The following is a 12,587-nucleotide window of genomic DNA, read 5'->3' as shown; positions in this document are numbered from 1 at the left end:
AATTATTAATATATATATAATATATATAATATATATAATCTGTTAAGGATAATATAAGGAATATATATATAAATATCCCTGAGCTTCAGTCTTCTAATCTGAAAAGCAAGAGATAGAAGGTTTTGGGGATTGCTCTGTGAAACTGGTTAGTACTTAGAAAATGTCTTCAGGATCCTAGGTATTAATCATTATTTAACACTCTATGTTTTAATTTTAATTAAGGCTAGTAACTCATTTAAAGGAAACTGTTTTACAAAAGACACAGAAATCCTGTATAATACAATTTTTAATGCCACATCTTGTACTTGGAGAGCATGCTAATTTGAAGGCACATAAACAGACCTAGACTTGAAAATTAGGTTTGTATATGGAGGATTTGGACAGAGGTTCTTGCTGCTTTGTTGTCAGATAGATAGATAGATAGTAGCTTTTAAAACTTTATTAATCTATGACCTTAGCTATATTTTCCATTTATAAAGTGTCTGGCTATGAAGGTAATGAAGAGTCTAGGAATATTTGTTTTGGATGGTTTTTTTTCTTTTTCTTTTTTGGGAGGTGAGGTTGGGGGCATGTGGCAACTAGACTGTTGGCAAACTAGCTGGCAGGAGTAATCTAATAAGATGGGAGAAGAGAATGATAACCTTTGAGGATTTTGAGTCCTGGAAAAGAGGTACTCTGAGACCCATTTACTGTCATGTAGATGAACTGGCCATTGATAGCTAGGCAGTAGGTCAATGATTTGTAACAGGAAGGAGAAGAAGGTGGCAGTGGACGCAGTATATTGGTATATTTTTCTATTTTAATTTTTAGTCTATTTTAATATTTTAAGCTGATGGCTTCTGTTTCCTTGATGTTTTTTAATCCTCCTTGAGTCTTTATTGACCACGTTCCAAGATTTAAAAAAAAATCCTTTCCTATATACTAATTGTTGAATTCTTTCTGTCACTCTTCACCATCTTCCTGTAAGTCCAGGAAGTAGAGCCTGTCTCTAGCAGGCCCCTCCACACTCCATCACCACCACCACCACCACCAGTTTATGGAGACATTTGTTGCCTTGGGCTGCTTCCTCCTCTCTTTGGAACCCAGTACGAGATGAGAAGCTCTGGCCCCAACCAAATAGGCACTTAATTTTGGAGAAGAGATTATAAACCATGCTTTTTAGGGAGTAAACAGGAACCATGCAACGAACATGTTGAATAAGCTCCTCAGGTGTATGTATGTGGGGGGACTTACTGGTCCTGTTATTCTGAAGACGGTTCTTTAATTATAGTCCTGAGTCCTCTTTGTGTGAAATTTTCTGAGCTTGGGGTTCCTTGTGAGAAACTGCTTCTACTTCTGCAGTACGGAATGGTAGAATCTGTTTTGTGTACATTTTGGACTGTGTTTTTTCTGTCCTTACTTGTCATTCTGATCCCATCTTGCTTCCTGTCTTACAGGAATTCCTAAAAATTTCTGATCTGCAGATGGTATACTTTGATTATCATTACTGTTATGGATTTATTCATTAAAAGATATTTCCTGTCTTGTCAGATGAATTTGAAGCAGAAGGGAAAAAAGATTTTCTAAAACAGTTTTTTTAAAGCCTTTCTGGTTCGCAATTTGTTTGAAGAGTTTTAATTTTTAAAAACAATTTTGATCATCTGATTGGGTCATTTGGCTTCTAAGAATTTATCCTTATTGTAGGAAAACGAAGGCTCAGTGCACACGGCCTATTGCAGGTTGGATTCCTCTGGAGGGGAGTTCAGCATTCAGGATATTTAGTAAGGAGGGCCTTTAGGATCAGCACCTGTGGAAGGTAGGGGACAAAGGATTGGATTGGAGAAGAGGGAGGAGTGGACAGAGGTGAGAAATTGAGCTGTCACAGCCTTGCCAGGTCCGTGGGGAGCCTTGGAGCTAGAATCGCCCTTCAGAGCTATCCCAGCTTCGGGGCAAGGTGAACAGGCCTTTATACTCCATCCTTTTGATATTGGATACTGGCCAGCCTGGGAAGGAGTGTGATCTCGGGCAAGGTGGCTCTGCACCTAAGGCAGCTCACTGCTGGAGGCAGTCTGCGGGCAGGACTCCCAGTATTCCTTCCTTGAAGCAGGATTGAATGGGTTTTCGCTGCATCTACCATACCTCCTTGCCACTCCTCACCCCAAAGCTAACCCGTTAACCTTTGCCCAACCAAAGAGCTGATGGAGCTGTCAGACAGGCTGTGTTAAGCCATGGAGATGGGGCGGTGATTTCTCTTCCTTGGGTTGGAAAAAGAATCCTAGAGAGCCCTGGGCTGTAGGACAAGCATAGATATTCTTGCGAATATATGTGATGGACCTTAGGAGCAGTTTAATAGAAATCGTAGTATCTGTAAATATGTGTGGCAGATTATAGGAAATGATAATCACTAAGTTATTTATAAAATTAAGTAGCAAATTACCTCAGACCACACATCAAAATTATAAGGTAAGAAACTTGGGAGATAGTAAGAATTCCTAAAGGAAAACAGTTGAAGGAGATCTAATAATTACCCGTTCCTGATATCAGCATGAAAACCTTGAAACTTTAAGTTTCTTTATGGTTCATGGTGAGCTGGGGGTTTTCTTTGAAATTCCTGCCAGGGATTGATTTCTCTCCCTTCCCTCCTTCCTTCAAGTAGTTTGTCATTTTGTTGCATTGTCTGTCACTTGTGGTCAAAATAAATTTTGGTTTTAGTTGCTCAGCAGTTACAGATGTCTAGGGCAAGTTTCCAGCCAAGAGTTGCTAATGTGAAGAGGTCTTAATCAGAGTAGATGAGCTCTCTTTGTCTTCTCTCTGTCTGTCTTGGGTGGAATGACAATACTCCATCCTAAGATATATGAAGTATAAGAACATAGAGTGCATGTTTTCCAGTCATTGATGTTGAGTTTGGCTTCTTCAAAAATTACTGTTTTTGTTTTTTTAATCCTTGCATGCTTCTCTTCATTGTTGTAGCTGTTAGAACTAAAGGTTGTGGTTCTTTTAAGAACCTGCTTTGTTTAAACTCCTTTCACTTAGAGAATCATTGGGAATTAGTTTGCATAGTATATATGTTTGCTATACAGTAAAAATTTGTGTTGAGATAGTAAAATAAAATGAAATAAAAACCCAAAGCACTGACCTAAACGGCCGTGTAGTATCCATAGAAAATGAATATTACGTATCTCTCTGAAAACCCATTGCGGTTGGGGTGATTGCTCACACATTGTCATTGTACTCACAGTCATTGCACTCGATTTTTCCACGCGACTTTAGTGTATTGAGTGGTTTTTGAACTGTGATATAAATATATATATTATAATATATATTTAAATATATAAATATAAAATAAAAAAAATATATAAAGATCACCAGTGCCTCCACGCCTTTCATTGCAAATTTGGGAATCCCCGATTTTGCTCAGTCTGCTCATGGCTTAGAATTACAAAATGCACTGTAGAAATACTGAAGGGAGCAAAATAGTCACCATAACCCAGGCTGTCACAAGCCTGTGTCTAGGCAATAAGCACAAGTTATAGTAGCTTCAAGAACCAGAGAGCTGTAGCAGAACACATTGAAGGGAACACAAAGAAGACATATAGTTGGTGTCTCTTGTAGTAAGCCAGATGTGAGATACTAAAGACCTTGAGGAGTATATTAATTTAATAATGACAAGGAAGCAGTAAGTCTGAGATCTCAGTATGTGCATTAATTTGACTTGAAGGCCTCTGAAGGTGCTGATGTAGTGGTAAAAGGATTGTTTCTTTGCTTTTCCAACTTTCTGTCTGCTTGAATCTGTAATATTAAATCTTTTCAAACGTGTGGAGAGAGGGGGATGTGGGAACAAAGATCTGTTGTGGTGGATGCTGTTCAGAGGGCTTTTCAAATGTTAACATGTATTTAATATGTATTAATGCTGCATAAAAAGGAAAAGATGGGGGCGCCTGGGTGGCTCAGTCCGTTAAGCATCCAACTCTTGATTTCGGCTCAGGTCAGGATCTCACAGTTCATGAGTTCAAGCCCTGCATTGGGCTCTGTGCTGGCAGTGCAGAGCCTGCTTGGAATTCTTTCTCTCCCTGCCCCTCCCCTGCTCCACACACTCTCTCTCTCTCTTCAAATAAACTTAAGAAAAAGGGAAAAGATGTGTCTTAGGCAATCAGGATTTGAGAAGGCGAAAGGTGCTAGTGAGCTAAGTACATCAGTCATTTATATGAAATGAAATAGTTAATATAAGCTCTCTGAGATACTCATTTATTCCAGGGTATAAATAAAAATTTTTCATTCAAGCCTCAGGTAACAAAACAAAACAAATCAAAGAACTCTTTAGGCAACTGCAGCCTGTTCTGGCCTAAAGATGGCAGTCAGTACAGCTGACATAGCTTTGTTTCCTTCCAGACCCTCAGACTCATCCACTAGCAGCTAACCTGTAGTGTTATACACTGGCTACAAATACTGAGTTCTGCCTGCAGTTAGTACATAGCCTAATATTGGGAGTATAGACGGAATTTTAAATCTTTTCCTTCCTTGCATTTCTATCGCATCTAACTCTGAAGGCGGTTCCCTTTTTTTCTGGCAAGGCTGTCACCTTTAACTTACATTGTTGTTTCGTTTTATCCTGTGCTGCATATATGGACTTGTCACCAGGCACACCCTCTTTGTTTTGTTTTGACAGTCTTAACCCAAAACCATAATATTTCCAAGCATGCCGAAGTCGTAAATCTTTCTTAACCCTCTTTACTCCCTACTGCATTTCTCTGGAAATACGGCTCTCTTTATTTAATTGCAAACAGATTCTATTGTAGCTTTGAACTTCTCTTTTTATTCTTCAGTTACACCTTACTCTTTTATTGAAAAACTCTTTAGGCTGCTTGTGATCTCTAAAGAATTAACTAGAATTAAATGGCTTGATATCCACTCATTGTCAGGGAAATGCAAATCAGAACTACAGTGAGCAGTCACCTCACACCTGTCAGAGTGGCTAAAATCAACAAGACAAGAAATAACAAGTGTTGGCAAGGATGTGGACAAAGAGGAACTCTTGTGTGTTGTTGGTTGGAATGCAAACTGGTGCAGCCATTCTAGAAAACAGTAAGAGGTTCCTTAAAAATTTAAGAATAGAATCACAATGGAATACTACGTGGCAATGAGAAAGAATGAAATATGGCCTTTTGTAGCAACGTGGATGGAACTGGAGAGTGTAATGCTAAGTGAAATAAGCCATACAGAGAAAGACAGATACCATATGGTTTCACTCTTAGGTGGATCCTGAGAAACTTAACAGAAACCCATGGGGGAGGGGAAGGAAGAAAAAAAAAAAAAAAAAGAGGTTAGAGTGGGAGAAAGCCAAAGCATAAGAGACTGTTAAAAACTGAGAACAAACTGAGGGTTGATGGGGGGTGGGAGGGAGGGGAGGGTGGGTGATGGGTATTGAGGAGGGTACCTTTTGGGATGAGCACTGGGTGTTGTATGGAAACCAGTTTGACAATAAATTTCATATATTAAAAAAAAAAAATTTAAGAATAGAACTACCCTACGATCTAGCAATCACACTATGGGGTATTTACCCAAAGAATAAAAAAAACCCACTAACTCAAAGAGATACATATGCCCCCAGGTTTATTGCAACATTATTTATGATAGTCAAACTATATTTATAATAGTCAAACTATGGAAGCAGCCCAAGTGTCCATCAATAGATGAATGGATAAAGAAGATGTGGTGTGTGTGTATACACATGCACATGCGCGCGCGCGCGCACACACACACACACACACACACACTGAAATTTTATTATTCAGCTATAAAAAAAAAAGGAATGAAATCTTGACATTGCAACAGCATGGGTCGAGCTAGGGGAGTATATAATGCTGAGTGAATTAATTCAATCAGAGAGAGACAAATACCATATGATTTCACTCACATGTGGAATTTAAGAAACAAACGAGCAAAAGGGAACAAAAAAGAGAGAGGCAAACTAACCAAGAAACAGACTCTTAACTATAGAGAACAAACTGGTGGCTATCACAGGGCCGGTGGGTAGGGGGATGGGTGAAATAGCTGATGGGGATTTTTTTGTTTTAAATAACTAAGTCTTTTTTTTAATGCTTATTTTTTTGTGGGAGAGAGAGAGAGAGAGTGAGAGAGAACGAACACACAGGGTAGGGGCAAAGAGAAAGGGTGACACAGAATCTGAAGCAGGCTCCAGGCTCTGAGCTCTCAGCACGGAGCCCGACGCAGAGCTCAAACCCACAAACTGCAAGATCATGACAGCTGAAGTTGGACACTTAACCGACTGAACCACCCAGGCTCCCCAGTGATGGGGATTAAAGAGTATACACTTGTTATGATGAAAAAAATAAAAGGAAATAAAAAAAAAAAAAGGCTTAACGTCACAGTCTCTTAGTAAGTGGTGAGGTCAGGATTAGAACACAGGTTTACCTAAAGCTGCTTCTTTCATACTACATCCTATTGCCTTCCTGGGAGCCCTCCTTTGATGATGTTGACCATCTCCTAATTTTAACACAAGTACACTTATTTTAACATTTACACAAATAATATATTTGGTGTTTAAAGAAAAATATTATAAGATACATAACCATGAAAGTTAAATAGCCTGAGAGCTGGAGCCATGTGTTCACATCTGTATCTCACTGTTAGCCACTTAATACTTACGAAACACTACGTGAATGCTTTAATGACCCATTGGTCTTTTATCATCTAGAGGCACTTGTTTTTAAACACTTTTGATGCTTATCTTTTATAGACTTTTCTATTACAATAAATTTCCAATATTTGAAAACTGAATTAAACTCTGTAACTTTCTTTAACCCTGTGTATCATGTTAATTTCTCCACCTCAAAAATACACTTTGTAACATTTCAGTTTCCTGAATAAGTGTCTATCATACAGGTAGGAGAATTCTCTGTTGGATGTGTAAACTATTTCTTTTCTGCTATTAACATCATCAGTATATTGTCTATCATTGTAGCTAAATCTGTTTTTATTTTTAGAAGGAATACATTGATGTCATAGGCTTTACTGAGCAACAGTACACACACACACACACACACACGCACACACACACACCCTTGAAAAACGTGTTTGAACTGCATAGCTACATTTATATGTGGAATTTTTTCAGTAAATACACTGCAGTACTATAAATGTATTTTCTCTTAGGATTTTATTAACATTTTCTTAACATTAGCTTACTTTAAGAATACAGTATATAATACATGTAACATGCAAAATACATGTTAATCGACTCTTTATGTTAAAGCTTTCAGTCAACAGTAGGCTATTAGTAAAGTTTCTGGGGAGTTGAAAGTTCCATGTGGATTTTCAACTGTGTTGTGCAAGGGTTAACTATTAAAACTTTTGAGTGCTAAATTAAGCTACAAAAAAGTTTTACTAATTTATACTTATAGCACTAGTAGAATGAAAAAGCTGCCTATTTCCTTAACGTTTTCCCAGTTTGGGCTATTTCCATTATTATTATTTAATTTTATCATTTTCATGTATGAAAAATGGTATGTATATAGCGTGGCTATGAAGGACAAATGACTGTGTATAGTACCCTTTTCCCGTCTGTATAGGTGATTCTTTTATCCTTGAAAATTTCCTTGTTTCTTCCTCTTCTCCTGTTTTCATGAGGTCAAGGGCCAAATAATGAACATGGGAGAAAGATTAAAGAACACTTAAGTTGTTATAATAGTTAAATTTAACTTGCTTCTCATTGTTTTCTCTTGTCTTTATTTTTTTCAGGCCTAGCTTCTTTGTTAGTACTTTGCCAGTTTTTAAATAATCTTTTAAATTATATTTTTCTTTTTTTTTAATCTAAAAAGACTACATGTGCTTATTTAAAAATGAAATAAAACTCAAAATTATGCAAAAGTAATTTGAAGTTTGTTCATAAATAAAGTCGCTTCCCAGGATTAAAAAGATGTGAGCTTTGGCAGTTGGTTGATAGCGAGTTGATATTAATTTGTTTGGGGCACATGACTCTTTGTTAGGTGGCAAAAGCAAACAAAAGTTTTGCCTGAAGTAATGTTAAAAAGATTGCCTAGTGGGATGAAGAAGGACTTCTTGAACTGGTGGAAAACTCAGGGATCACAAAGTGAAGATGAGATGATTTAGGGAAGTAAGAGCCTAGTAAGATACATGCTACAGTCATTGTGAAAAAGGTTTAAGCGTTATAAGGATGTCCAAACAAATGATTCCCCTTATTCTCTATTAAGGACTTCAGAAAAATCTAGTTGTAGTGGACTAGGAATTCTTTTTCGTGGATAGAGTAACTGACTTAGAGATTCGAAATGATGGCTTTGCTTTGAATAAAAGGATTTCACTAGAGAGACTCTGGTGATGGGCACTTTTATAGTCTTCAGAGTTTGAATGATTCATTTGGATCAGGAATCATAAAATATGTTAAGATCTTTTCTTAGAATAGAATGCTAGGTCTAATGGGGTAAAGTAATAATTGTTGAGAAATGTGTAAATGAGTGGAAAGGTAACAAATGCTCATGGAAGGAAATGGGTGATTTACAAATTTATGCTGGCAGTTTGTTGACTTTGAATTTGAGGGTTTATATTCATTTCTTGGTTAATCATATTGTAGTACAGATGCCATGTTTCTCCCAACTGATAGTCACGTAGGCTTCAGTTTCAGTTACTTTGGAAGATACCATATTATCTCTTTAAGGGCTCCTCTAATTCTAAAATGTGAATTTTACGAAGTCATGTAACATGTATTATTAGGTTATTGGAAATACAACCTCCCAAAGTTGTTGGGATTCTATAGCATCATTAAAAGGGCAGTCCAGATTTGACATGGTGACCGGACAAAATTGCTAGAGACTTGGACTTCTGTTGGTTAGGATGTTTTTAGACTCAAAAGCAAAGACCTGATTCTAGCTTAAATAATAAGCACATTAATCACCTCCCATAATTGGAAGTTCATAGGTGAGTTGTGTACTAGGCCTAGTTTGAGGTCTAGAAGTATCCAGCTACTTTCCACTTGTTTCTCTTCTATGGGCTTCATACTAAACATAGTTCCCTTTGTGGTGGCATTTGGTGATATATATGCTTCGTTGTTCGCATCCAGCAGTAGAGGGAGAATACCTTAACCATGACTGTCTTTTATAAATCAGTGATGATCTCTGGACATGAACCTTGTTTGACTATTCTCTTCCAGCTAGTTTGATAAATAAGTTGGTTTACTTTTCTTTTTAGAAGACCATTAATCAATGACCTTTATGAACTAGCACAAATCATGTGTGAACAACTAGAAAATGCAGGATGATTTGCAGTCAGCTTTTCACCAAAACTGGATGTGCTTCCAAGGATAGGTTGGTTGGCATCATCTTTATGCCAAAAGATGAACATTATTTAAGTTACTTATTCAGATATGTAATGATGTTTTTGGGTAATGCTTCTCTAATTTGAACTTGCTTAGAAAGTTCTCTGGATTGTATTCATATATATTTTGGCTGTTTACTGATAAACAGTATGGAAGCGTTATACATGTAATTCTAGAAAATGCTAATTTCCATTTCCCTCCATTTTTATCATTGTAAAATTTTATTGCACTTGTTAAATCTTATTTGAAAAATCCAAGTCTTTTTTTAATTGAGGTATACTTGATGTATACCATTAGTTTCAGATGCTGTACAGCATAATGGTTCAATATATACATTGCAAAATCACAATAAGTAGTTAACATCCATTACTGTACATAAATGTTTTTTTCTTGGGGTGCCTGGGTGGCTCAGTCGGTTAAGCGTCCAACTCTTGGTTTTGGCTCCGGTCATGATCTCACAGTTCATGAGCTCAAATCCCCATGTTGGGCGCTGTGCTGATGGAGTGGAGCCTGCTTGGGATTCTCCCTCCCTCCTTCCCTCTCCCCCTCCCCTTCTCTCCCTCCCCCTCTTCCCGTCCCCCTCCCCTCTGCCCTCCTCACCTCCTCTGCATGCTCTCTCTCAAAATAAATGAACATTAAAAAATTTTTTTTTCTTGTGATAAGAACTTTTAAGATTTACCCATCAACTTTCAAATTTGTGGTACAGTATTATTAACCTTAGTCAACCATGCTGTACATCACACCCTCCATGACTTATTGCTCATCGATTAAACAATTTTTTTTATGTTTATTCATTTTTGAAAGACAGAAACGGAGCACAAGCAGGGGTGGGGCGGAGCGAGGGGGACCCAGAATCCGAAGCAGGCTCCAGGCTCTGAGCTGTCAGCACAGAGCCCGACGCGGGGCTCGAACTCATGAACCGTGAGATCATGACCTGAGCCGAAATTGGATGCTCAACCAACTGAGCCACTCAGGCGCCCCCGCTCATCAATTTTTAAAAAGGGCTCTCACTGCCAGTTCTAATGTGTGTATATAATTTTTATTTTACTTTTTTTAAAACCCCCTCACTGAGTTAAAAAATTTTTTTTAATGTTTATTTCTGAGAGAGAGAGAGAGAGAGAGAGAGAGAGAGAGAGAAAGAGAGAGAAAGAGAGAGAATGAGCAGGGGAGGGGCAGAGAGAGAGGGAGACACAGAATCTGAAGCAGGCTCCAGGCTCTGAGCTGTCAGCACAGAGCCCGACTCGGGGCTCGAACCCATGAACCGTGAGATTGTGACCTGAGTGACCTGAGCCGAAGTTGGATGCTTAACTGACTGAACCACCCAGGTGCCCCCTCACTGAGTTTTTAGATCCACAGGAACTGTAGTTTCTCCCAAAGCCTTTTATGCCTTGGGGATTTAGGGTTGTGTGATGCCCTGTTTTAGAATTGAGTTGGAGCAAGGTAATTGTGGGATGGATTTTTTTGTTGATCATATGAAAGGAAGCATCGCAAAAGAAATACTCCCTTTGCTCTTGGAGGTGGTTGAGCTCTTGCTCATTCTTAGAAGTGACGTCCCTTGTGGGAACAAATAACCTATCGTATTCTGGAGTAGACTCAGAAAATCTTAATCCTTTTATCAGATTTGGTCTGTGAGGAAGGTCATGTTGATTCAAAAGGAAGCCTAGATTCTGTTCAAGCTTAGGTTTGAGATGTGAGTGCAGTTTTACATTCATGAACTCCTATATATTTGACATTTGTTACTATGTCTGACTATGAGGAGGGGGAGGCCCCAGATTTCTAAATTGTTTGCTCTTAAATATCACTGTCTGTTGGGAGGTGGTGGGTATGGTGGGAGGCTTGTTATAATGTTTCTAAAAACATGTATTGTTGATTTTGAAATGGGACATAATTGCGACTCATACTTATTTTCCCTTTTTCAGCATTATCTGCATACCAGAGGTACTACAGTTTACAATCTGACTACTGGAAGGTTAGTGAACATTTGCATGTCTGTTTCCTATTTATTTTTTGGGCCGATTACTACTGATTATGCTCAAAATAAACTGTGTTCTTTTTTTTCTTTGTTTTGTTAATTACTTAAAAATACTACTTCTAAGGAAAAGGGATTGGAAAGAAAAAATATGAATGTTCTTTGTACTATTTTGTGTGAACCACTTTATATTTTATTAAGAGAGATAGATTGCTCTGACACAGTTTATTGGCCAAAGATGATCTTAAGTGCAGGAGTTTAAAAGCAAGTATAACCAACGGCAACAAAATGATTCTTTGTTTTTTTTGCCTTAAGTTGGTACCTGGGAATAAAAGGCAGCTGAAGATGGGTGTATGAGACTGAAAAGGCGAGGCATAATGGGAAAATTGTAATCCTTTTTAGTACAGTTTGTCTATGATTGGAGCTCAGAGGACAGTTGAGCCTTTTTTTTTTTTTTTTTAAATGTTTATTTAGTTTTGAGAGAGAGAGCGAGCGAGCAGGGGAGGGTCAGGGAGAGAGAGAGAGAGAGAGAGGGAGAGAGAGGGAGAGAGAGGGAGAGAGAGAGAGGGACAGAGGATCTGAAGCGGGTTCTGTGCTGACAGCAGAGAGCCCAATGCAGGGCTGACTGAACCACTGAGCCACCCAGGCGCCCCAAACCTAACTGTTGTTTAAAAGTCTCACCTAAATGAAGAACTGTGCATAATAGTGAGTCATCCATTTTCTTAGTTTAAGTACTTCATAAAGTTACCGGGGCAGGTTAATTTTCACATCATGTTTATTTTTAAGCATAAATTTATTGACGAGTGGGGTTTCTTTAAATTGCCATTTTGGGTTTTTAAGATATATTTTATTTTTCCATCACCTAGTTTATCTTTCTTTATGATTTGTAGAAGTTTTGACAATATATTTTGGTAATTTAAAAAATGTATTGAGAATACTTTCTCCAGTCTTATGTTTTTTTATCATTATTATTATTATTTTTTACTATTTCTTTTTTTTTTAAATTTTATTATTTTTTAAAATTGACATCCAGATTAGTTAGTATATAGTACAACAGTGATTTCAGGAGTAGATTCCTTAGTGCCCCTTACCCATTTAGCCCATCCCCCCTCCCACAACCCCTCCAGTAACCCTCAGTTTGTTCTCCATATTTATGAGTCTCTTCCGTTTTTTCCCCCTCCCTGTTTTTATATTATTTTTGTTTCTCTTTCCTTATGTTCATCTGTTTTGTCTCTTAAAGTCCTCATATGAGTGAAGTCCTGGGATTTGTGTCTTTTTCTAATTTCACTT

At 37.8% G+C, this 12,587-nt stretch overlaps 1 protein-coding gene across 4 annotated transcripts in view; it reads left to right on the top strand.

The window, feature by feature from the left end:
- The window catches only part of KDM6A (lysine demethylase 6A), a 204,317-nt gene that overhangs the window by 69,221 nt on the left and 122,509 nt on the right, over positions 1–12,587 (top strand). For 3 of the 4 annotated variants that reach the window (XM_019417351.2, XM_019417349.2, XM_019417346.2), the window contains exon 1: positions 11,252–11,297. Coding sequence is in view for 1 of the 4 variants with exons in the window: in XM_053891683.1 (XP_053747658.1) it covers positions 11,248–11,297 (50 nt within the window). In the remaining 3 variants the exon portion in view is untranslated. Of the gene's footprint in view, positions 1–11,247; positions 11,298–12,587 lie in introns of those variants that run through there. The other variant, XM_053891683.1, reaches the window with a different exon arrangement.

The sequence above is a fragment of the Panthera pardus genome, unplaced genomic scaffold (assembly GCF_024362965.1).
Source record: "Panthera pardus isolate Hobbes unplaced genomic scaffold, ASM2436296v1 HiC_scaffold_27, whole genome shotgun sequence".
Taxonomy (NCBI): Eukaryota; Metazoa; Chordata; class Mammalia; order Carnivora; family Felidae; genus Panthera; species Panthera pardus.
This window is presented reverse-complemented; position numbering and strand designations above follow the sequence as displayed.